General features: G+C 36.0%; 1 protein-coding gene across 1 annotated transcript in view; it reads right to left on the minus strand.

The window, feature by feature from the left end:
- LOC122813594 (vitellogenin-like) overlaps nucleotides 1-27,487 on the minus strand; it is a 264,282-nt gene that overhangs the window by 42,920 nt on the left and 193,875 nt on the right. Inside the window, exons 20-25 of the mRNA XM_044086005.1 lie at nucleotides 23,640-23,784; nucleotides 23,209-23,440; nucleotides 22,946-23,118; nucleotides 3,958-4,296; nucleotides 3,105-3,152; nucleotides 1,895-2,143 (exon numbers count right to left, since the gene is read on the minus strand). Coding sequence (XP_043941940.1) covers nucleotides 1,895-2,143; nucleotides 3,105-3,152; nucleotides 3,958-4,296; nucleotides 22,946-23,118; nucleotides 23,209-23,440; nucleotides 23,640-23,784 — 1,186 coding nt within the window. The remainder of the gene's footprint in view (nucleotides 1-1,894; nucleotides 2,144-3,104; nucleotides 3,153-3,957; nucleotides 4,297-22,945; nucleotides 23,119-23,208; nucleotides 23,441-23,639; nucleotides 23,785-27,487) is intronic.

Here is a 27,487-nt window from a genome sequence, read left to right on the forward strand (position 1 = left end):
AGCAAAATGCTGAGGACGAAAGAGCACAATATATGGCATATACTTTTGTATGCCTGTATTCACAGAGATACTTACGACTGAGGATTTTGCATCTAAAGTCAATAGAAATGTTACATAAAGATAATCACTACAAGATGTGCAAGCCAAATATGGACATATATGAATACGAAATGTAACCATAATTTAGTAGGTGTCTTATTAAGTTACATAACCAATATAGCTAGATTTGGGCACATAGCATTTTCTGAATATATCCAATACTCAGATACAAAGAGTCAGCAGCATGGCATAGAGAGATGATGCCCTATTTACAACCCAGGTACCTGGGTTTAATTAGCAGCTCTAGTTTCTGAGAAGCTGGCAGGAAGGGGTGGAAGTACCTATCTCTGGGGAAGAACAATCACCTCGTCACTCACTGAGGGAGCTGTGGTCCATAGAAAAAAGTAACCGTTGGACAGTATTACCAGATGAGCCTAAGCGAGGAGACAGGGAAGAGAGGTAGACAAAATAAGGGTTGAGTACAACAAAAAAATCCCTCCCCCTTACAGCAGCAGTTGCCAACAAGACCCCAACCCCATAATTCCCATAAGTTCACCTCCATGTAAATAGGAAGTAGCAGACCCAGTGATGGAAGGTATGAAACAGTGGGGGGGAAAGGACAAAAATATTCAGAAACAAGCCATATCAGCATGCTGGAACAGGTATCAGGGAAAATATTTAGTGTAGTTTAGCCAGAAAGTGAGGAATCAGACAAGAGCTTTCTAATCTTTACTTCTATTGTCATCAGGTTCAAGCATCTGTCTGAAAACAGTGGTGTGAGATACCTGTCATGTGTGAATGTTGCAACAGTGTATGATCAGAGTAGTCTCTTCTCTAGTAAAGACTCGCTAGTGTTTCATCAACATGTCCACAATGGAAAATGTTGACACTGATTGCAGATAATCCCTAGTAAAACTGTGCTGATTTTATAGAAGTGCATCTTAAATTCCTAGCCAAGTGACTACTACATCAACATTAAGAGTTTTCTAAAATGATATGCTTGAATTAAGTGACCAGCAGTAAAGTCATCATAGGACATATTAGGTGAATGTTCATCATTCGTTTATATTTTGGTATATTTTACATTCAAAATGCTGATGTTAGGTGTAATCTGGGAGAGGTACAATGTGTGGCAGTAGAAGAACAGCATGTCTGATATGATGGCATGTATTTTGCTAGATGTGCCCTAATGAATATTAGTCTTCACAATACCATGGGAGTTTCTGTTCATGTCTTACTCTCACAATTCAAAAGAAGAGACCATAATAGGTTTGTTTAGAACCAAAATCAGTACTGTCTCATCTGAGGATGAACACATGTATGGAATAGTTCACTGTTCGCTCCTTCTGATGTCTGCTAGCTTGCTTTTGTTGCTGCTCTAACAAACGCAGTTTAAATGGATGAATTTATTTTTTGTAAAGCTGTGCATCGAGTGACTGATTTTCTCAATTCACAGTCTGTCAAATGGTAAGGCTTGCAGGGTGAAACTCAGTGCGAGATTGGTGGGCAGTGATATTTAGGGTGTTTTTGCCTTCTCCACTTTTGTGTGATATCTGAATTAGTGTATATCAACAGCAAGGGGGTATGTGGTCACAGCCCCTCACTACAGTAGTGCAGGGAGGTAGTATCCCTGCAAAACAAAAACAAAACGTTTTAGTGTTTTACTGCAGGTTCAACTTTTTGTGCAGTTAGTAGTGTTATGTCAACCATTACAGTATCAGCAAGATTAGTGTAGATCATTTGAATGTCAACAAAATTTAAGTTCAACTTTTACAAATATACTTATTCTGACATATGAAGAGCATTGAATACCTTTAACACTGATATTTAGGTCTTGTTTTAATTAATCACTAACCTGCAACGCAGACATGCTGCTGGAAGAATTGCTACTCCTTGAACTGCTGCTGCTGCTGGAATGGCTGCTGCTGGAACTGCTGCTGCTGCTGCTGCTGCTACTGCTGCTGCTACTGCTACTCCTACTGTTTTTACTATTGCTTTTGTTGCTGCTGCTTCTACTACTGCTGCTACTAGAGCTGCTGACAAAGTTCTTGTTGATAACATGGGTTTCAGATGGAGACCATGGCTCTTTTCTGCTGATTTCCTTCTGTACAGAAAAAAAAAATCAAGAACTGAACTATAACAACAGGTAAATACTATCAGAGTGTAGGATATAGCCTTAAGAATCCCTCAGGAACCAAACTGAAACAACAGGTAAAATAGTATTACAGTGTAGGATACAGCCTGCAGAATCCATTAAATTGTTATATATTTGGATCGCATTCAGTTTTTTTAGACTCTTACAAAGAAATATGTTCACACTTAGTGGTTTCCAAAGGATACCATTGATCATGATATCTGATTTCTAGAATACTACTCATGCAAATAGTTATTTTCATATTCCCAGAAGAATAAATCTATTTGTCTCTTCTTACACATCTTTGTCTTTTTATTTTTTGAGTCTCTTACAGAGACAGTAGACACAAGTGTATTAATTAAGGCAGAATACAGTGTGAAATATAAAAAGTTTGATACCAGTGCTGCCTTTATTGAAAATGGTAGAACGTATTGTTACATATCAAAAAATATTGCTGTGATGGAATAATCTGTAAATTAATTGTTGCTACCAGAATCTATAGACCTCGATTTTCTTCAATCATTTTATATAAACTCCTTTTGCTGCAGTAGAAGACTTCCAACTTAGTACCACTTTAGTGATTACATCATCATTCAGTCTTAATTTAAAAAAAAAATCACCTAAATATTTAAATCATATTATTTATCCTACCCTTGGGATCTTTGCAGTTCTCCACTTCATAATGGTTGCACAGAATGGAGATTTATGTTTATTTTTTATGTGTTCAAGCCATACTTACATTTTAAGAACAAAACATGCCTCACATTCCAAATGAAATCTTGAGTGCATGGAATTTGAATACAGGACCTGTCACTTTACCACCAAGATAAGTAGAAAATATGAAGTATGTTATTTCTTACTATCATCTTAAAAGTTTCTAATGCACCATTACATAGTTTGCTTAACATTTTAATCCTATGGTCTAACTTACCTGTTGGACACGAGTAGACATGAAATGATGCTTATATATTTCTGACTCCTAAAAAGAAAAAATGGTCTACATGTCATTACAGTTTGTGTATTAAATTTTTTTCTATATACGTTATTTTATTGATTTCCAGGTACATTATGGTAGAAGGTAGGTTTTCCAATTTAAAAGAAAACCTAGTTTGATTATCTGTCATACTGAAATTTAAAAACATGTAATTAATTGTATTGCTGTGAAAAGAAATATGCACATACTGCTTATAAATGCACACTGTCTTGCTAAATAGCTGTCTGATTTGACTTCTGAATGTGTGCTTTTCCATCATACCCATATTGCTTTACCTTAATTTCAGTTTATGTATTTTTTGATCAATAGCTACTGTGAGGTCATCATTAAGGCTACAAGATTTGAAAATATTCAGTGTAATGTAAAATAGCATTTGTCCATTTCTCCTAATTTTTCAGAATGAAATGTTATTTAAAAATATAGCTTGTTTTTAGATTTTAGTGACTTTGCTAAGATTGTTGATTAAAAAGAAAAACAGAAACAATTGCTCTCTATTTCTTTAACTTATAGTTATCTCTTTAGTTTAACTGCAAAATAGTTTCAGGAAAGTCATAGCACATGCTGTCATAGACATTAATTAATGGGGTTAGCTGCAGAATATTATCTAAATGTGATTATATCTAGCTGTGGAGCTGTAGGTTTGGATGCAGTTGACATCATTTTCATAACATGATTTTGACTAGTCCATTTTCTATTTAAGTATTTTTTTTTAAAGTTATGTTATTAGTTCCTATGTCATGCAACTTCTTTAGGCATAAAGTCAATCAAGACAGAGTAGCCACTGACTCACCACTGATTGCCTTTTCCTGGGGTGTTGGTCTTTGTGATGCTTCTCTGAAGACTCTGAGGAGGTGCTGATGCTGCTGGAGCTGCTTGAACTGCTGTTACCGTTGCTGCTGCTGCTGCTGCTACTGCTACTGCTGCTGCTACTGCTACTGCTACTGCTGCGGCTGTTGCTGGCATGGTGTTGTTGAGGGCCCTTTTTGGAAGTGTGTTCCCATTCGTTTTGCAAATTCTTTGACTTGATATTATGCTGCTTCTGTTTGTCTTCATTATTGTCTTTGTTTTCTGAGCTAGAACTCTGAGAACTGGAAGTGCTTGATTTCTTTGTTAGGGGACTGCCAGTGTGCTACAGAAAATTAGCAAGCAACTGCTTAAGCACCAAATGCACTACAAACTATTTCAATACACTTAATGAATGCACTCCTTCCCAAATTAATCCTTTGGCATTTATGTTGTAATCTTTCAACAAGGATTCATTTCAGCATATCATAAGGACACGTTTCTTGCTTTTCATTTTTTAGCATCAGCAATGCAGGAATATTAATTAAAAAATAGATCCGAAGATAAAAAATAGATATTCCAGGAGGTTAACTTCTATGTAAAATGCAAATGGCAGTCATCATTTTTTATTTGCTTTTAATTTTGATTAGGTTTTATAAAGGTGATGACATTCACCATAGAAATATTTTTCATGTATTTAGTCTTCAGATTTATGACTGGTACAATGAACAGTGGACAGTTAGGGATGAACAATCAAACCAAGCTTTTAGAAACTAAACATATGGCAGACTTATAAATGTTTTTCAGGTGTCTCCCACTGCAGGAAGTAGGGAAGAGAGTTAAAAAAACCCACAGGAAACACCAAAAAAAAAAGATAAACATTCCACAAGTTCAGTTAGACTATTCATAGTCTTCAGAAGACGAAGCATTAGTCATTTAACATAATATGCTTATTTTAAACTTTTTTATTTTACTTTGCTAATAGATAATTTACAACTCAAACACTATTAATGGTAATAACTTCAGAATGAAAATATATCTGACAGAACTGTTGCCTCATGCTAAAGGGTCTATATCACATAGTCGAAGTTTTATAACTTCGAACACGTAATGTTCGAACCATATGTTCAAAGTTACAAAACATCAACTATGAATTAAAAAAAAAGAAGGGAAAACACAATAAACTGTTTTAAGCAGGGGGGCAAGTCCCCCTGCACCCCCCCACATGGGGGGCTGCACCCTCAACACCCCCTGCTACTTACATATACCAACTCCGAGATCGCACCACATTGAACAAAACGGAAATATCCACTTCAATTCCATTTCAATTCCATTGAAATGCTCAAACTTTTATAAATTCGAACTTATGGTCTCGACCATATGAGATTCGAACTAGTAAAAGTTCGACTACGTGATAGGAACCCCATACTAAACAGTGATCATTTGTACTGTTTTCATTTCTCAGCTGTCTACAGCTTTGTAGAATGTGTCTGATTTTGCCTCATGTTTTTTCCAGTTCCTCATACTTGTTGTTCACAGAAAGCATGTTAATGTAAAACCCATTCTATTAACTTTTTAATTAAATTGTAGGCATATTTAAAAAAATAGCCCACATTGTTTCCCTTTATCCCCCCATTATATTTAGCTTTGTTCAATTTTTTGAGTAAACAAGTTCAGTTGTATGATCCAGATAAAATCCTCTAAACACAAATTCTTTTTCCTTAGTGATGCACACATTCCTGTCTAATTAAATGATTAGTTCAGTCCTGCAGTATAAAATGAATAATCAGGAGCTCAAATCCAGCATTTTAGTTGCTTATAAAGTTTGCACATTACACTTTCTGCTACTCTGCCAGATGCTACTCTCAAGGCTCCTATGAAATATATAATATAAAGTGTAGCATGTAATCGTTTCTAAACACCTTATCTAATATATTCATTTACATATTGAAATATAACCAGTCAAGCAGAGGGAATCAGGAAGCTGTTCTGAGCAGGATGGGAACTCTACAGGCTATGACACTACACTGAAAGACCAGTTTTCAAATAGGACTATTGTATCCCTGAAAAGGGAAAGGCGGTTCTTGTATACAACTGACTGCAACACAGCTTGGTAAACCAATAGTTCACTGTGTTTTATAATACTCTATTTTATTAAAACAACTCTTCTAAATGGAGGGATAAATAATCCAGTTTTGGGGGGAGAACCCCACACTGACTCACAATATAACCAACTCTGAGATTGCAGCAGATTGGGGAAGATGTTTCTGTAGGTGACCGGGGAATATTGAGTGCACCAAACTAATCTGGAAAAGTAAATATGGTGAAACATGCTTCAGTGTATTTCAGTAAGATAAACCGTTAATGGTTTTCCTTCTCTAAACCCAGTGTCTGCAGTTTTTGATATATAGAAGAAACCAAAAATAGGTAATAGCACAGCTCCATCTGCTACAGCATTATCAGTGCCATGAACGCATTTATAGCACAAGAAAGTCATTTTCTGTGTAGCCTGAGCTACAGTAAACACCTGTAAAACTTCTTCACTTCTGGAGAAAATGTTACAGGTGCTGTTATGAATGTTGCCAAGTAGCTAGAGACTGCAGATGGCTAAACTTAAATCTATAATTATAGACATTTCTTTGTCAAAGAAGGTGGTTCAAAAACTTGCTGAGCAACGGAGCGGAGATCCACAACCAGTTGGTTTCAACAGTTTTATTCAAGCCACCAAAAAACGAACACAAAAACAATTAAACATAAACGCCTTAGCTTGTAACAATGCGTTTTCATCCTGTTAAACTAGACTTCATCAGATGACCAGTGCAACCATATGTTTCTCATGTTTATACTAAATTAAATTAACTAAAACCAATGAGAATGCATTCTCTACATTTAAAACAACCAATATATGTATTGGTGTATTTTAATAATGGGATTTTTAAACACAATATTTATTGGTTGTTTTAAATGTAGAGAATGCATTCTCATTGGTTTTAGTTAATTTAATTTAGTATAAACATGAGAAACATATGGTTGCACTGGTCATCTGATGAAGTCTAGTTTAACAGGACGAAAACGCATTGTTACAAGCTAAGGAGTTTATGTTTAACTGTTTTTGCGTTCGTTTTTTGGTGGCTTGAATAAAACTGTTGAAGCCAATTGGTTGTGGATCTCCGCTCCGTTGTTCAGCACTTTTTCTTTGGATTATTAGTCGTATTTGGAGCTGTTCTACTATTTTATTGTTTTCTTGGTGGTTCAAAAACTTGTTTAGTACTCAATGAGGAATACTTTCTACCTTTGCAAAATTTTCTTTACGAAAAGCTAGTAAGCTTATAATTGAACAAAATAATTCCACTCATCCTTACTGTACTGTATTCTGGACACTGTAATGATTTCTCATGAAAAGTGATAATCATTTCTGAACTGAGTAACACAGGGAACAAAGAAGCCCAAAGAAGTCTTGCATCCTACACTGCAGACTTAGATATAGCACTAAGCATAGACTCATATTTCACTATACCACAGCTATCAGTATTTCACTATACCACAACTGTCAGTGCACTGCAGTGGGTTGGGAGGGTGGCCTAACAGTTAAGGTGTTTGCCTTACAAACACAAGGTGCAGGGTTTGAGTCTCACAAGAGATAATTGGCTAGGCTGAAAATAGCTCACAAAGGCAGTTAGCGTAGTACTAATCTATGAACCTTATGTTCTTATGACTAAAAAACAAGCAATTGTGAAGCTGTATGCCACTAACAGTATCAGTTATTACCACAAAGCAAGCTATTAAGCAGAAAACAGGAAATACAAGTATACCTAAAGCAAGTACTTTACTTGATAACAAGAAAAGAAATATATTTTTTTACAAAGAACAAGAAAAACACAAACATTCTTCATCAGTAAAAAGAATTATCCAAATTGTGCTTGTTTCTTGCAAAATAACTAGTAGTTTTAAAGTCAAACATAAAGGTCAGTATCACATGAATCCTTTTGCCTGTGGACATCTAAGATGAGTGGGTGGATGATAACAGTTTGGCTTCTGAAGCACACCCCATTCTGTTATTGTGTTATATTATTTGGCATTACAAAGTGCAATGTAGAATGGCTTCATGGGTGTAGACTCTCATTTTCTCTCACTCTGTACATAATATAAACATAAATAATTATAGTAAGATTAATCACTGTATCGCAAAACTGAACATGAAACATCCAACATGTAGTGCGATCTTGGAGTTAGTATATTTAAGTAGTGGGGGTGGAGGGTGCAGGGGGGCTTGGCCCCTGCAGAAACATACTGGATTTTTTGTTTGTTTTTGTTTTTTTTTGGTGTTCGAATTCTTAGAAATTCGATCATATGGTGTTGGCCATAAGAAATTTGAAGTTTTAAGACTTTGATCATCTAAATAGGACCCATATACACACACACACACACACACACACATATATATATATATATATATATATATATATATATATATATATACATACAAGTAGTAAGTCTTAAACAGCATGGAGTCATAATTATATAAAAACACAATATGCAGAAAAAAAATGAAAATGAAAATGCAGCACACTTGTGTTATCTCAGTTAATGTTACAAGTTGTTTATAATATATACAGTATCCTGATCCAATGCTTAAAATCCATAAAGGTAACTCCATCAGTTTTGTCTTCCAAAGGCCTGCACTGACTGGACAGGTATACAAGGAGGTTACTAAGTTATTCGTAATGTGCATACTATACAGAAGGCTATCACAATCATAGCAAAACACATTGAATGACATTAATTCAACACCATTACTATGAAAGCTAAGATTTCAACACAACATAAACATTTCAGATATTGTGCAATGTAAAGAATTAACTCAGGTGGAAATGCTGCTTCAACATGCCCCTTTACTAAATGCACCAGTGGGGAGGAAGGTGGTGTTGCCCCCCACATTCTCCCTTAGAAAATATACAAGGTTCACAGGTATTTATTTATTTGTAGTTGTTTGTTAAGATAGTCTGAGTGAATGAGAAAAAAGGACCCCTTTAATTGGAGGCCCCAGAAGAAAAACTCCACATAATACTGATATGTTCAACAATGAAAAGTAGTGAGTTTCCAGATTAAACTAATATGTAGTGCACACTAATATAGTTAGGATGAAAAAAAAACAGGGAGTATCACAACTGAAGGAGTGAAATGACAAAGTTAGATAGTATAACAGCATACAATAGTATATAACTGTACATATTGAGTCACTGCTTTACATCATTATTAGATATAATATTGATGTGAGTGAAGTGCTATGCTGTCATGTTTATACTATATATGTTCTTGTGGAGCCTTTCTTCCCAGGCCTCCACTGAAAGTTTTTTCTTTAACCCATTTAGACTTTCCTGGTCAACAAAAGGAATAAATGAATAAATAACTAACTAAATAAATAAAGAAATTAAAGGTATACATCAGTAAAATATGCCATATAAAATGCAAATTGGCATGGTTAGCAAAACAGAGTAACAACTAAAGAGACATAGATTAGGACAAAAAAGCAAAGTAAATGAGATCATTTATTGTGTCAAGTGGGAATACACAGACAATTTTCATTTACATAATGACACTGAAGCAGATCCTTTTTAATTTGTTTGGAAGTGGCCTTGAGTGGGTGGTGAACTGCATGAGGACTAGAGTATGACAGAGACTTTATTCTGAGTTAAAAAAGGAAAGAAAGAGGAGAGTGAAGGGAGACAATATTGTGAAAAGAAAAAGTACAGGGTGAGAAAGGGCAGGAAGAGGATGTCATTAGCAAGCATGACAGGCTCAGAAGAATAGTGTGTGGGGAGTAGATGGTAGTACAACTAGAATAAGAATAGTGGGAAATTGGCAGAGAATTGTAATGATGTAGAGTGCGTGAGAACATCAGTAGGAGAAGGAGAATGTAGAAAAGAAAGAAGGAAATGTAGCCAGGTATAGAGCAGGAGCACAGTCATGACTCCATCAAATAATATTTTAGTTAAATCTTAAAAGAGTCAATGCTGTCATGTAGTCAGAGGGCAAGCAGGATTGTTTTGCAGCTATTGGAGGCAGTATCCTCTGCATTGCTCTTTGATGTGGACGTTGTTGTAGGAGTATCCTCTGCAGTGCTGTATGACTTAGATATAGTACTGACAGTATCCTCTGCAGTGCTGTTTGATACAGACAGACACTAGTAGTAGGAGTTTATCAGCACAGTTCTGCTTGGTGGATATTGTTGATTATGAATGAGACTGAGAATAACTTCAGGCCTGTATATGAATTTATTTATGCTTACAATTTGTGCTGAAGAGGAAATGTGATGGTTCTGATCACTGAACATTCTCAAGGACTTGACAGAGGTAGGCCTCGTCTGGCAGGTTAGTCACAAACTTAACTATTTTGTTGTAGCAATGCTCCAGACAGTCTGGATTTGGTGTATATTGATGAATATGGAGGTTGCGTACAGAAGAGTAGGGAATAGAAAGGTTGATGCAAATTATTTCCTGGCATTTTCAGTCAGGTATGGCTTTCCTCTGTGGAAGGTACTGAGTTTTTACATTTTTTTATAACATGCTTTAATTAAGGTCCGATTTTAAGTTTTGATCAATGATGACTCCTAAAAGACTTAGTGCATGGTACTAGTTCAGTTTTGGTGCCATTAAAGAAGGTTAGCATTAAATGAGCATTGTGATCAGAAAGATTTTTGGATGTGAATACGATTAGTTTGGATTTAAGTTAAGAAACCATGACTCAAAAGAAGACAGGACTTCCTGGGATAGGTGCAGCAATGTATCTATTTTTGCAGAGATGATGAATGATGACTCACTGGATGATGGGATCATGTTTGCTTGCAGAGTGGAGATCATTTATGAATATGTTAAAAAAAGCAGAGGGCCTACAAATCAAGCCATGCAGAACACCTACAATAACAGGGAGTAAACAAGAGATGTAATTTGCCATTTTTCAACCTGATTTCTGCTTGGGAGGTAACTGTGAAATCATTCGTGTGATGAAGTATGTATCCCTAAGGATAATAAGCTGTGTGTTAATTGTGGGTGAGGGACAGTGTCAAAAGGCTTTGACCAGTCAAGGAATATTGCTGAGACTAAGTAGCCAGTATTTCTTTGTAGGTTTTCAGAGATGCAAAAGTTGAAAAGAGCAGCAGTAGTACTCTGATGGGGCAAAAGGCATCCTGTAAAGCAGGTAGATTATTATTTGAAATGAAGCTAAGAAATTGGGATTAGAGGCATTCCTCAAGTACAGTTGATACAGGGGATAGAATGGCTATGTGTCTACAGTTAGAGATGTTGGTGGAAGTGTCACTTTTGTATAAAGGTAGAATGTAAAGTTAGGGACATGACTTGCCTTAAGACACTTGTTTATTAGTAGAGAGATTGGATAGAGTAGGGATTCAGCTTATGTTTAATATAGTATTCTCTTGATAAGTTCTTAGGGGCAAGAGTAGTGGGCTTTAATATAAGAAATTAGCTATTTATGGAGAAAGTTGGCATGCGATGGAAAGTGTGACTGATGTAGTATTAAGTTAATATTGGAGATACAACTGTGGTTGTTAGGCCTAAATAGTTAGTAGAGAAACTACTGGTTGAATGAAAGGAGAGTCAAACTAGGTAGCAATGCTTCTTATCTGAGTGTTTAAGGAAGGGATTGGTTGGGTAATCTGACCAGGTTTTAGAAGATAATTAACTAATGACCAGAATAACTTAGGGTTATTTTGATTTTTGGTCTGGAGGTTTGTGTAATATGTTTCCTCATCAAGTTTAATTTAATTTTTTTTATTCCTTCTGAGGTGCTTCTCAATAATCAGTTTTCTTTCATATATTTTATCTCTTTGATTCATTAGTCTTTTTGTTTGCTTAATTAGTCATGATCCAAATAAACAACACAATGGTTAACAGGGCATAAAACATAAATATTTATTATACATCGAACATAGGATTAGCGCTTTTGAAAAATAAATTTCTTTCATCAGATCCACCATAAAATTCATACAAAAACTTTAAATATCCATTTCAAAAATATTACACCAATCAAGTGAATAAAATCATTTAAACGAGTGAAAAGAAAAATAAGTAAAAAATCTGATAAAATTACCTCACTTCCTATCATGAAGGATGCTTGCTGAGCAAGCCCGTTACCATAGCAACACAGTAACAATAATCACACATCATCATCATCTTCTTTCAGCTGTTCCCATTAGGGGTCGTCACAGCGGATCACCTGTTTCCATTTCTTCCTGTCTTCTGAATCTTGCTCTGTCACACCAACCACCTGCATGTCCTCTCTCACCACATCCATAAACCTTATCTTAGGCCTTCCGCTTTTCATGTTACCTGGTAGCTTCATCCTTAGCATCTTTTTCCCAATATACTCAGCATCCCTCCTCAGCACATGTCCAAACCAACGTAATCTTGCCTCTCTGGCTTTGTCTCCAAACCTTCCAACCTGGGCTGACTCTCTAATATACTTATTCCTAATCCTGTCCACCCTTGTCACACCCAGTGCAAATCTTAACATCTTTAACTCTGCCATATCCAGCTCAAACTCCTGCCTTTTTGTCAATGCCACTGTCTCCAACCCATATAACATAGCTGGTCTCACTGCCCTCTTGTAGACCTTCCCTTTCACTCTTACAGGTACTCATCTGTCACAAATCACTCCTGACTCTCTTTTCCACCCATTCCATCTTGCCTGTACTCTCTTCTTCACCTCTCTTCCACACTCACCGTTAGTCTGAACTACTGACCCCAAGTATTTAAATTCATCCACCTTCGCCACTTCTACTCCTTGCATCCTCACCATTCTTCTATCCTCCCTCTCATTCACACACATATATTCTGTCTTAGTCCTGCTGACCTTCATTCCTCTTCTCTCTAGAGCATATCTCCATCTCTCCAGGGTCTCCTCCACCTGTTCCCTACTCTCGCTATAGATCACAATGTCATCTGCAAACATCATAGTCCATGGGGAATCCTGTCTGATCTCGTCTGTCAACCTGTCCATCACCATTGCAAATAAGAAAGGGCTCAGAGCTGATCCTTGATGTAACCCCACCTCCACCTTAAATGCATCCGTCACTCCCACCGCAGACCTCACCGCTGTCACAATACCCTCGTACATATCCTGTACCACTCTTACATACTTCTCTGACACTCCTGACTTCCTCATATAATACCACAACTCCTCTGTAGGCACCCTGTCAGATGCTTTCTCTAAATCCATAAAGACACAATGCAACTCCTTCTGACCTTCTCTGTACTTTTCCATCAACACTCTCAGAGCAAACATCGCATCTGTAGTGCTCTTTCCTGGCATGAAACCATACTGCTGATCACTAATCATCACCTCCCTTCTTACCCTAGCTTCCACTACTCTTTCCCATAACGTCATGCTGTGACTTATCAGTTTAATCCCTCTGTAGTTACCACAGCTCTGCACATCACCCTTAATCTTAAAAATCAGTACCAAAACACTTTTTCTCAATTCCTCAGGCATCTTCTCACTTTCTAAGATTTCATTAAACAATCTGGTTAAAAACTCCACTGCCATTTCACCTAAACACCTCCATGCTTAAACAGCTATGTCATCTGGGCCAACAGCCTTTCCATTCTTCATTCTCTTCATAGCTATCCTTACTTCCTCCTTGATAATCCATTGTAATTCATGAGTCACTATCTCTACATCATCCAACCTTCTCTCCCTCTCATTCTCTTCATTCATCAACCCCTCAAAGTACTCTTTCCATCTCCTCAACACACTCTCCTCGCTTGTGAGTATGTTTCCCTCATTATCCTTTATCACCTTTACCTGTTGCACATCTTTCCTAGCTCGGTCCCTCTGTCTAGCCAATTGGTACAGGTCCTTTTCTCCCTCCTTAGTGTCCAACCTTTCATACAACTCTTCATATGCCTTATCCTTAGCCTTTGCCGCCTCTCTCTTTGCCATTCACCTAATCTCCTTATACTCCTGTCTACTTTTTTCATCTCTCTGACAATCCCACTTCTTCTTTGCCAACCTCTTTGCCTGTATACTCTTCTGTACTTCCTCATTCCACCACCATGTCTCCTTGTCGTCCTTCCTCTGTCCCGATGTGATACCAAGCACCTTTCTAGCTGTCTCCCTTACTAGCTCTGCTGCAGTTACCCAGCTATTTGGTAACTCTTCACTGCCACCCTGTGCCTGTCTTAACTCATCCCTGAACTCCACCTCACAATTACCCTTTTTCAATTTCCACCATTTGATCCTTGGTGCTGCCCTCACACTCCTTCTCCTCTTTTTGATTACCAACGTCATCCTACAAACCACCATCCTATGCTGCCTAACTACACTTTCTCTGGTCACCACCTTACAGTCTCCAATCTCCTTCGAACTGGCCCTCCTACATAAGATATAATCCATCTGTGTGCATCTTCCTCCACTCTTGTATGTCACCCTATGCTCCTCCCTCTTGTTAAATTATGTATTCGCCACAGCCATGTCCATCCTTTTTGCAAAATCCACTACCATCTGACCTTCTGCATTCCTTTGTTTAACACCATACCTACCCATTACTTCCTCATCCCCTCTGTTCCCTTCACCAACATGCCCACTGAAATCTGCTCCAATCACCACTCTCTCACTCTTGGGTACAGTCATCACCAGTTCATCCAATAAACTCCAAATTTTTTCTTTCTCATCCATTGCACACCCAACTTGTGGAGCATATGCACTAACAACATTCATCATTACACCATCAATTTCCAGATTCATAAACATCACTCTATCTGACACTCTTTTCACCTCCAAAACACTCTTCGCATACTGTTCCTTCAGAATAACTTCTACGCCATTTCTCCTCCCATCCACACCATGGTAAAACAATTTGAACCCACCTCCGATACATCTAGCCTTACCCCCCTTCCATTTGGTCTCTTGCACACACAATATACCAACCTTCCTTCTGTCCATCATATCAGCTAGCTTTCTCCCTATACCAGTCATACTGCCAACATTCAAAGTTCCGACCCTCACTACCACAGTCCTAGCCTTTCTCCTCTCTTCCTGCCTTCGGCCATGCCTTCCGCCTCTTCTCCTCCTTCGGCCAACAGTAGCCCAATTTCCGCCAGCACCCTGTTGGCTAACAGTACTGGTGGCGGTCATTGTTAATCCGGGTCTCGACTGATCCAGTATGGAAATATTTACTGGTGACTGCATGAAATGATTTGATGAAGTTTTACGCTGGATGCCCTTCCTGACGCAACCCTCCCCATTTATCCAGGCTTGGGACCGGCACAAAGAAATGCACTGGCTTTTACATCCCAATGCAGCAAAAGTTGCTATCATGAATAACCCTTAAAACATAAACAGCTTGTTATACTTCATAATCTATGAGCTTTTAAAGCATTTAGACCAGGATAAACATCTGCTTGTAAATCCACTAACTAGTTAGTCTCCTTGACCTCTGTAGCATCACAAATATCACCCCCACTAAAAGTTGTACTAACTGTATCAATTACCATGAAGAAAAACATATGATTTGAAAACTGTTCAACATACTGGAGTAAGGCATTACATTGTAACTGATTACGTATAGCACCTACATGTTGTAAAATATTTTGCTTTAGCATCTGGTTAGTTTTGCCAACATAAAACCCTGTACATTGTTCACATTTCACAATATAAACTACAGGATGCATACCCTTTATAAAAATAAGTTATATTGGTAATAGAATGTACAAAATATTGGATTTATTACTATATGTACATGCTTTACATCTGTTACAAGGATATGAGCCCTTCCTATTACTTAAAAGTGTATTAGTCTTTACGTTGGGTGACTTATAACACAAAAAATCCTTCAAATTCTTATTCTTTTTATATAAAAAATAAGGTGATTCCCGACAATACTCTTAACTTTGTTGTCTGTCATGTGTAATTTCCAGTTACTACATATAATATCAGAAATACATTTGCTGTAACTACTGAAAATCTGCGGGACTCTGACATTTATAGAATTAGCTGTTTTTCTGATCGCATAATACTAAATGCATCCTTATTTTCCACAATACTGCAGCTCGCCATCCTTGAACAATGCATACAGTTACCTATTTAGACATCCACCTATCCACATGTGTTTGCACCTCCAGCTGTCTCAGCAGTTCTTTTTGACAGCTGCTTATAACAATGCTAATACTGCTAACTCAGCTGACCTCCTATCACCACCTTCTTTACTGGGACAATTTCTATCCCCATTCTCACAGACACAGCAACCCAATGAAACCCATTGTCATTTCCATATATCTGGTAATCTGCTCACCTGTAAGTGTATTCACTTTGTTAATGTTAACCATCTTTGTCAAAATCTAACAGTCATGAAACGACTGCAAAAACAACAAATGAAACCTAAAATACCTCTCACCTACCTTTTCTTTCTTAATGACTTAAAATGACGCACTATTTTTATCTTAAAATACAACTTCAACCCTTCATTCATAACAAGCTACAATAATTTAATGCCTGAACAGCCCATCACTGCTGTGACATCATCACAGCTACTGAAACATGACTAACAAATAAATAAAAGGCAAGGACATAATACTACCAAGCTCTGACACGCCCAGCCCAGACAGAACTAATAGAAAACAGGAGGAGAGTCGGTAATATACAAATATTCTTTTAATCTTCTCTCAGGTGAAACCTCACTCAATTAAAATTGCAGAAATAATTACAGTCCTCCTCAAGCTTCACAGACAGAGTAACCTTTGCAGCCACCAGATTGTCTCCACCAGCTCCCTCCTTGGCATATGGGATCACCTCTCTACCACTGCTATAAGAGATCAAATATCTACCCAGAAACAGCACCACTACTACTAAAGTCTTCCTTCTAAAAAGATATTTGTATCTCCACTTTAAAATCTTTCAACTGGATATTTTCAACACAACTTTTCTAAATATATCAAAGCAATATATTCAACTCAGAGCCTAAATGAGTTAAAGTAAATTCAGCACCATGTCTAATTAAACAAAAATAAAGCATCCCGAGGAGAACTAATGACCCTTTTGTAGAGGTAGTAGTCCAAATCCAAATAAACAAAAGATCCAACATAAAATTCATGCAAAAACTTTAAATATCCCTGTTAAAAATATTACACCAATCAAATTAATAAAATCATTGAAAAGAGCCAATAGAAAATTAAAAATCTGATAAAATTACCTCACTTCCTATCATGAAGGATGCTTGCTGAGCAAACCCATTGCCACAGCAACACAGTAACAATAATCACACAATGCAGCAAAATTTCCTATCATGAATAACCCATAAAACATAAACAGCATGTTATACTTCATATAAACTTCAATACTTCATAATCTGTGAGCTTTTAAGACTAGTTTAAGTTTTCTGTATGAATTTTATGGTGGATCTGATAAAGGAAATTTATTTTCCAAAAGCGCTAATCCTATGTTCGATATATAATAAATATTTATGTTTTGTGCTGTATTGACTCTTCTGTTGTTTATTTGGACCATGACTAATTAAGCAAACAAAAAGATTCATGAATCACAGAGATAAAATACGGAAGATGCAGAGAAAAAAAACTGATTCTTGAGAAACACCTCAGAAGGAATAAAAAAAATAAAATTAAACTTGATGAGAAAACATATTACATAAACCTCCAGACCAAAAATCAAAATAACCCTAAGTTATTCTGGTCATTAGTTAATTATCTTCTATTGTTTTGTTTATTTGGATTTGGACTTCTACTTCTACAAAAGGGTCTTTAGTTCTCCTCGTGTTACTTTATTTTTTGTTTGTTTATTTGTCCTGCACAATGTGACACATGGCAGAATCGAATCACAATGCAGCTGATGTGGAGCTGGATCACCATCCAGGTGTCATGACTTCTAAACAGACTTTGGATTGAGAGAAGGGGCTAATGAAATTTATGGTTTATCTCCTGCTTTCTTTATCCTTGCAGTCTCAAAGCAGAGGTAATAATAATAAGGATTCTCTAACAGAAACATTTTATAAGGCATTTTATGAATTGGACGAAGATTTATTTAGCCTCAAATGATTGCAATGGCAACATATGCATTTTGAGGCTTGTTTGCATTCAGGATAATTCTTAGGGGCTTGTGGGTTCCCCGCAAGGCCACATATGGCAACAAGTATCCGGATCTGCTAGCCAAATGGCAGAATGTTAACTTGGAATGCAGTTATACGTATACGGAACTGCTAATTGAGTACTTACCACAGGAGAGTGAACTTGTTACAAGAATTGAATGTTTACAATCTCAGTTCCTTAATGATTTCACAAATGAGGAATGTACTGTGAAGCTGGATGCTTTATTCCAGAAGATTTCTCTGTATGACACTCAGTTACAACAACAGAAATCAAAGAAACTTGTATGAGATTATGTAGACTTCACTTCTGCAAATATTTTTGTCTGGCCCAAGCAAGATACATGCAAAGTCATGCCAGATTTAATGTCATCTACATGTCATGTTTCCCACCTCTTAATGTTAAGCATCCTTCAAATAAGATCTTGTTGACTGAATCCACTTGTTCCACACATGAACAGTCTACCAATCCAGTTGTCTCCCACAAGATTGCTTGTGATAATCGTGATGTTAATGGGGCTGATATTGTGGGTAATACTACCAGTAATAGACAGACTGGAGAGTCCACTGTTTTCCTCATCAGTTGTTCTAATGACAAGAATGGATTGGGGGCTAGACCAAAAGTGGGGTCCACTTTTATTGTTTATTCCACAACTACATGTTCAGGTGAAGATGTCAATCCCTTGGTACATGAAGGAAAGATTGATTCAATATGGAAGGAAGAGAAGGAAGGCATCTACAGAGAGCATAACATGAAGACTGTCCCTTTAGCTGTGAATTTATCCAGCAAGCAACTAATGGATATCCAACTGAGAGTATTGAACAAAGGTTTGTCTCATTCCTGCTGCATCTAGTAATTTAAAAGATGTGATAGTTAATTTGAGAATATTTGCAATAAATGTTTGTCTACTGCTCATGTGTGGTATTAACAGCAATGATACAATTTTTGAGATGAGGAAACCAAGTTCATTTATACCCAGCACTCATCCTGCTGTTGAATCCTTTTTGAAGGTATGTGAAAATGAGATTGCTAACTATCTTTCTAATTTACACAGACATGAACATTATAATTTGACTTTGGATGAGAGACATGTACTGAATAGTTTATTGCATGATCAAGATATCATTGTGAGACCAGCAGATAAAGGTGGGGGAATGGTGATTTTGGATATGGTTAAATATAAATCAGACGTGTTCTATGTTAGCAGCAGATGATGCATATGAGATAATCGACAGATCTTTACTGAAGAGATTAATATATGGGATAAATAATGATCTGTATGATTTACACATGTCCAAAGGAATTTCTAAGAAACTGTATTATTTTTTTCAAGAGGAACATCTGAAAATATAAGAACCTGATTACTCCCCCAATGAGACCAGTAGTTGCGGGAGCAGGCTGGGTTACGGACCCCTTATCAATATGGGTGGAAAAACAGTTAAAACTAGCAGAAAATAATGTAGCAACTATTTTGAGAGATACTGCAGACTTTTTAGAACAGCTGTACAATTTTAAAGAAGCTAATGGTGATAAGTCTGGCTTTTTGTAAGTGACACTGGATATAGTCAGTCTATTCACTGTCATTCCTAATGAGGTTGGCTTAGATTTCTTTAACAGCTATAATGAAACGTTCTCCCTGTTGAGCAAAGAGACTATTATCCGTAGTTGCCATCTTTTATGGATCATTAAAATAATAATGTGTTCTGTTTTGATAATACCATTTATCAGCAGCACAAGGGTGTTGCCATGGGAACACCCTGCATGAACAGTTATGCCAATTTGGTTTTAGCAGAATGGGAGGAAATTATGCAAACAATCCCTGGCAGAAAGATGTGATATTTTACCGGAGATTTGTTGATGATGTTTTTATTCTATGGGCAGGTGATCAGCTACAATTGCATAATTTTATTGCTTATTTGGAATCTACTACTGATTTATTGTATTTTACCATTCATGTCTCCATACACTGCATTGGGTTGTTAGATTTGTTACTGGAGTTAGGTGGTGATGGAATGTTTAATACCTCATTGATTCAGAAGTCATGCTGGAAGAATGCGTTATTAGATCGTGGCAGTATGCATCCTCCTCATATTTTTCCTAATGTTATCAATAATCAGTTTTTGAGAACATCTAGATTATGCAGTTGTGATAGTGATTTTATACATCAGGCCACACAGGTTGTTCAGAATTTGACTGTGGCTATAAGGATGAGATTTATAGATTTACAATTGTTTTTGGATGATATGCATAGGAAGAAAGGTAAACATTGGTTTTCTAATAGCAGAATAATGCAGTCAGGAAAACAGCTAATTCTATGAATGTCAGGGTCCTGCAGATTTTCAGTAGTGACAGCAAATGTATTTATGATATTATACATAGTAACTGGAAATTATGATAGACAATGAGCAAGGAATCAAAACATATGTGTTTTTATATCATCTTCCATGCACTCTGCAATACAGTTCAAAACTAACAAGGAGTGATATCAGAGTAATTTGATAAAAAACTTCTATAAATAGGGCAGCTGTACAATGTGTAACTAGATCACAGTGATCAAAAGATGCACACATTTTGAAAAGTAAAACTTGGGTGTGAATTTCTATATTCACCAAATAGTTCAACTTTATATTTTTAGAATAAGATCACAGTCTGTTGTGGAGACGAACTATAAGATCACAATATGTATTCTTTGAAAGCTGTAAACAACATAACCCAATTGTGCTGAGAAAAAAGTAGATCATCTCACAAGACTTCCTTGTTTTTTTATGAATTAACATGTCCAATAATTCCTTTGGTTAACAAATATTTGCATTATTTATTTCCTGCAATACCACAGAAACTGGGATTTAGTTTGTACATTTAGTTTTCTACAGTAAATGTCTCATAAAAATCAGATGACCTTGTTAGTATAAATACCTTTCAAATTTAGATCTTAAATGTATCTATGCTCAGCCTCTGGGCATATCATTTATAAGTTTTGTAACTTCAATACATTAAAAGCATCAGATAAATGAATTGTCTGATACCCCTGCAGATGACAAATACAGAAAGTTTGTCCCTTTCTGCATTTCTGAAATAAAGACTTCATTTTGCTTATTTGAGAATGAGGTAACATTTGAACAGAGTAAAGTTCACATCTGAAGTTTCTCATTAAGAAAAGTGAAGTAAGCACAACAATGCAACAACCTGTCCTGTAATTATCTATGCATTCCGTGACCAGTCTGTGTAATACATCTGCAGAACGATGGATCACAGTATACTGCAGTGTGTCTACAATCCCCAACAACAGTGCAACAACCTGTCCTGCAATTTTCTATGAATTCTGTGACCAGTCTGTGTAATACATCTGCAGAAGGATGGATCACAGTATACTGCAGTGTGTCTACAATCCTCAACAACAATGCAACAACCTGTCCTGTAATTTTCTATAAATTCTGTGACCAGTCTGTGTAATATATCTGCAGAATGATGGATCATAGTATACTGCAGTTTGTCTACAATCCTCAACAACAATGCAACAACCTGTCCTGTAATTTTCTATGAATTCTGTGACCAGTCTGTATAATACATCTGCAGAAGGATGGATCACAGTATACTGCAGTGTGTCTACAATCCCCAACAACAATGCAACAACCTGTCCTGTAATTATGTACGAATTCCATGACCTGTCTGTGTAATACATCTGCAGAAGGATGGATTATGGTATACTGCAGTGTGTCTATAATTAACAAGATCCACATGAGTATGAGTTCCATGTTGTCATCTAAGTATTGGTAATAAAAAGGAAATGTTACTCTAAAGTAACAGGGATTTCTGGATGATACCAGGGTGTGCAACTATGTTCATGCAACAGTGTATCAGATGAGCAATAGAGACAGCATCCTTTGCAGGAGTGAGTTATACAGGTACTGCATGAGAGCTATGCTGCCATTTTACTACACAATGTCTATTTAAAAGATCCAGTACATATTACGATAAAATTCCACTGTTGTAAGTAAATGACCTGAGTAATGAACTCTGGGTATAACTACTCTTCATAGAAAGACATATATCTGTTGATTTTGAAGCTTTTGATGTGGAAAGAAAATGTTTTATAATAAAACAAAATGTTATATTTAGAGCTGCTATCTCATGTGGCTTTTGAGATGATTCATTTCAAAAAAATATTTTGAATTTACACAACAAAACAGCTACTGAAACTTACATAGGTCAAGAGTAGAAAAATAAAAATATTGTTAGTCTGTTGAAAAAGCCATTTATTTATTATTGCATATTAAAAACAGTAAGCACTTTTGCCTCACCCAAGAAAGACTTATTCGGAATATAACTATATGAAATATACTTTGAAGCCTTTTACAAAAAAAAAAAAAAAAAAAAAAAAACTAATCCATACAACATAAGAAACTTGGGACATTTGTCAACTGAGCTAGTTCACTGTAGAGGAGAAAACACTGGTACTAGATATAAATAAAATGGGTAAATATATTACAGAACAGGTTGTTATCTAGGCAATAGTATCACAATGGTTTCTGTTATATATAATGGAAGAAGCCAGAATGATCATTGATTATGTATGAATAGTTCTGTATGTCATCCAAACCATAAGAAATAAACTTTAGATTTAATTTTTAGATTAAAAGCTTGGTTCTGCAGGAACCTAAATACACCTAAATACTGAGGTGAACAGAGCAAAGAACAGGTTATCTGCTTCAGTGTACATAGTCACAACTGAAGATGTCTCTCTTGGGTTACTATTTTTTATATGCAATAAATTGTTGGCTTTTACAGCTATCTCATGGCATTTTTTTATTTTTATATTTTGAATGTATTAATCATACTAGTTTTAATCAAAAGTTCTGTATTTCTAAATTTGCGATGTTTTACCTTTTTATTACTTTTCAAGATACCCTTTTGACTCCTCAAACTGATTTTGTGCACACGCTCATCTTCTCCAAAGTTCATTTCTTCCCCAGTTATCTGACGGATTATCTTGGAAGCTGTGTTTTCTCCTGCTTGAAATTCAACTTGTATGTTGTCAATAGATGGTTCAGATTGTACTGCAAATGATAAAATATTTATTCTTCATCATTCACAAATTTATTGAAATGAATTGTTGATAATAGAACAAGATGTTATAAGACATTTACCTGGTCTGAGAAACACCTGAGCTTCATTTATTCCAGTAAGCAAGAAGAAAGGTGACTTCTTAATGAATTTTGCATTCTGTGCTTTAGCTCTGAAGCAGGCTTCAACGCCAAGAGTTTTTGCTTTAGCACACATCTGATAGGCAGATTGAGATGCTGCCTTACTGCCTTGGAACAGGTGTTCCCTAGAATCTGACACTGACTCAGAGGACATCAGGCCAGAATGTTGTCTTTCCTGTAACAGAAACAGATAAGAAATAATAACCACCTGCCTATCATAATCAAAATGCTTATAAATACAGAGATATAGTACGTGTGTGTGTGTGTGTGTGTATAGATGTGTCTATACTTGTAGGCCATGTGCACTTAATACAGATTTTCCTCTACAAGTGTCTGTGTTTTTGTTCATTTATTTATATATTTGCAGTTGCTACCATTTTTTGATTTTCCACCGAAGTCTCCTGTCCAGGGTGGAATTGTTGTTTTCTAACATTTCCTTCTGATAACGATGGCATTATTGGAGTTCTTTTGGCTGAATGCTGATCTTCAGTGTTTTCTGATGCAACAAATACTTCAGTTCTGGAGAGAGGTGAGACAGAAAAAAATTTCAAAATAGGAAGCTACAAAATGTTTGCAATTCATTGCTCTACATAGGTCACAGCTGCCACAGCAGACCTTCATTGTCATCTTCTGCTACACCTGGCCTGCAACAGACAGTGCCTGCAAACAATGGGTTCTATTACACATATTTACTTACTAATGCTACAAAAAAGTATAACAAAGAGTGACTTAATATGCACAGGATGGATGCACAGTCACAGAACCTAAATGCCCATTCTGCCTTCTCCTAACTGCTTCTGCTTAGCATTCATTTGGTATGACAGAGTATGAGCAGCAAGCACATTTCTGAAATGTGGCTTTGCCACATTTAATGTAGTGGATTAAGTACGAATGTTAAATAAATTAGAAAATCGTATGATAGAAAGAATAGCTATCGATATTATAATTTAACTTTAGATGAATCTAGGCTATTAAATGAACTTAGTAATAATAAATATGTTTGAGTTATGAAGCCAGACAAAGGTGGGGGAATGTTTTAATGAATCCCATTGACTATTCAAGCAAGATATTTGCTTTACTTAATGATAATTTCTAGTATACGTGAGCTTCCTTAAATGAGATAAACATTTTATATAAAAAATCTGATTGCATGTTAGAGCATGTAGTTTACCAGGAAGTTCTTGACAAAAAATAATTAAATTTTCTATATACCTATTATATCCTATTATACCAAGTCTATTTGGTATTCCCAAAGTCCATAAAATATACTAGATCCTCCCTTTAGTCGTACTGTTGCTGCAGAAGCATCTTAGGCACATCCTTTGGCATAATATATTGATAGAATGACAACATTTTTTAAATCTTTATACCCAGATTTGCTGAAGGATTCTTGGGACTTTTTGGGACAAATAATTCCTGACTATTACCACCCAGACTGGTTAATGGTAACTATTAATATAATGGATTTATTTTCCTGTATGCTCCACAATACAGAGCTTGGCAGGTTCCATGAAATTTTATGCAAATATGAATTTTTGTCCAGTAAGGACATTAACATAATTATTACCTTTATGGAAATTATCTTAAATAACAATTATATTTTTTGAGGATGACTATTACAAGTAAAATAGCAGAGTGGCTATAGGGCAGCTTGTACCCCCTTATTTGCTGATTTAGTAATATTTTACTGGGAACACAATTTTGTATTTAGATTTATTTATTCTACAAATATTGCATTTTTCTCTTTCTGGATGACATAGTTTTAATGTGGAAAAGTAATTCAGATCAGTTAGAGGAATTAGAGGAATTCTTAAACTACATCAATACTACTAGTAGTTTCTTAAAATTTACTCATAATTTTTCAAAGACTAATATTAATTATTTAGACATTATTTTGGAAAAAGACTTGCACAAGGGGCCTAGAAAATCCAATATATATATATATATATATATATATATATATATATATATATATATATAGAGCCTACTTTTTGTAATGGATATTTAGATTTCACTAGCAACCACCCCTTTTAGCAAAAGAAGAGCTTAGTTAAAGGGCAGAGGGACTTTAATAATGAATTCAAGATTTTGAGTGATATGCAAATGATGAGAGGTTACCCCCCCCCCAAAGATCTGTTAATTAATACTAAGAACAAGATTTTGTTAGGGAGAACAAATAAGTTTAAACCTATTTTAGGAGTAGGGTTAAGTTATAATTATAACAATAAACCGATAGAAGCATCTGGTTATGAGCACAGTTTAATTATAAATTATGATAGGCATAATGCATGTATTAAAATATTAATTACTAATAACTGGAATAGTATTCTCCATGACAGTAGTCTTTGTCAAAAACTAGGAGACAAACCTTGTTTTGTCTTTTCCAGAGGAAAAATCTGGCAAAGCTAGACATCTAACTGTGTGATACCTCAAACCGCTTGTATCAGAGGCCTCATGGGATATATGCAAATCACCCTTTAAGGATATCAGGTGTTTCAGCTAAATGGCAATTGCTTTAATGGCCTGAAATTGTTCATAAATAGACTTAAAAATGAAAGTAAAAGAAAAAGTCATGGACATTCAGAATTGCCATTTAGCTGAAACACCTGATATCCTTAAAGGGTGATTTGCATATATCCCATGAGGCCTCTGATACAAGAGGTTCAAGGTATCACACAGTTAGAAGTCTAGCTTTGCTAGATTTTTCTTTTTGTGTTTTTTAACCAGTTGGTTATCTGTGTGACCTTTTTACTTTTTGGTTTAGTTTCTTTTTCAGAGGAGCTAATATTAAGGAAAGACTTGAATGAACAAAATGTTTTTATTCAGATAATTGCACCAAAAAAAACACTTGGCACACAAAAAATGTGGTGCTTGCACTCAGTGCAAATATAAATATATGAAAGGAGTGAACTAAAGTTAAGGTCATTAAACTACATGTTCAAGTTTAAGGGTAAATGCAATGGAAAAGCCATTGCTTATTATCTTTTTGCAATGCTTGCTTCTGTTTATATCTGGGAAAAACAGAGTGACATTTCAGAAAACTTATCCAGGGACATTATTATGATATTTATGCAAACAGAGTGACTAAAACTCTGTTAAAACATAAATTGACCTGTAGTAATAATAAAATGTTCTATTTTGCTATATTGGAACAAGTATGCCCCAATCCCAGAGGTGGACCTTGGGAATACATACTGGAACATCGAGAGTTACTGTGGCAACTCAGACTTAACACCAGTGAATACTGTGGTTAAAATGATGGAGTTTCTCCTAATACCAGTTTAAAACTGTGCTCCTCTAAGTTATAATCAAGGAATATTTTAGCGCTTATATAATTTTCGTAAGAACAATATTTTTGTTTGATTTCACAGATATTGAATAATCTTTAAAATGGTTTTATATGTATATGTTATTGTATATATTTTAGTTTTTAATTTATTTCATGGCATTCTTCACATTATTAATTATTTTAATTAACCATTATTATTGTTGTTGTGTACTTTTCATCATATAACCTTTGTATTTCTATATATAATTGGCTTTGCATGATTAAACACCAGTTCTGATGAAGTCTTGGAATCTGTGCTTTTATTCTGATCCTAGTGAGAGTAGGAGCAGAGTGCATTGATTCCTGACTCTTTCTGGTTGAAGAGTGAGTGTCTGTGTTTAACGTACCAGATTGGTCTGGTTGCTATTAGAGGCATCTACCAGAAAAAGGCTACAAGCCTACAGACTCTTGCATCATCTGGGACAAGACTGTGGATCACCAAACGGGCCGTGGCCTGTTTCTCTTTTTGGGATTGGTGCTAATAGTTTGCTTCTAGTGAGAGAAGAAGCAAAGGAGTATTGTATCCCAACAGAGTGAAGCTGTGCTGAGACCAGTAATAGTAGTAGCCAGGCAGTAGCCATTCATGCAATTCCTCTCTTTTCATAATTCCTGATAAGCTAATTCTTTATTTTTCAGTAAGTACTGCTTGATTTCTTTTTAACTTCAGAATATCTGCGTAAGTACTTCATCCTTAAATTTTCAGGGTCTATGTATTAGTTTTCCCTCAAGTGTTTGGCAGTGCTCTGTACAGATTCAGACACCTTGAGTGACATTTTTCCCGTAAAAGGACTATATAAGGAAACAGGTCCAGTACTTAGTAATAATGACCATCCCTCCTGGCATGTCTAAAGGTCAGTTCCCTGTGCTTTCTCCTATTAACCTGGTGAACTTGGG

This window comes from Protopterus annectens, chromosome 10.part0 (assembly GCF_019279795.1).
Source record: "Protopterus annectens isolate FY-2018-M chromosome 10.part0, PAN1.0, whole genome shotgun sequence".
NCBI classification, from domain to species: Eukaryota; Metazoa; Chordata; order Ceratodontiformes; family Protopteridae; genus Protopterus; species Protopterus annectens.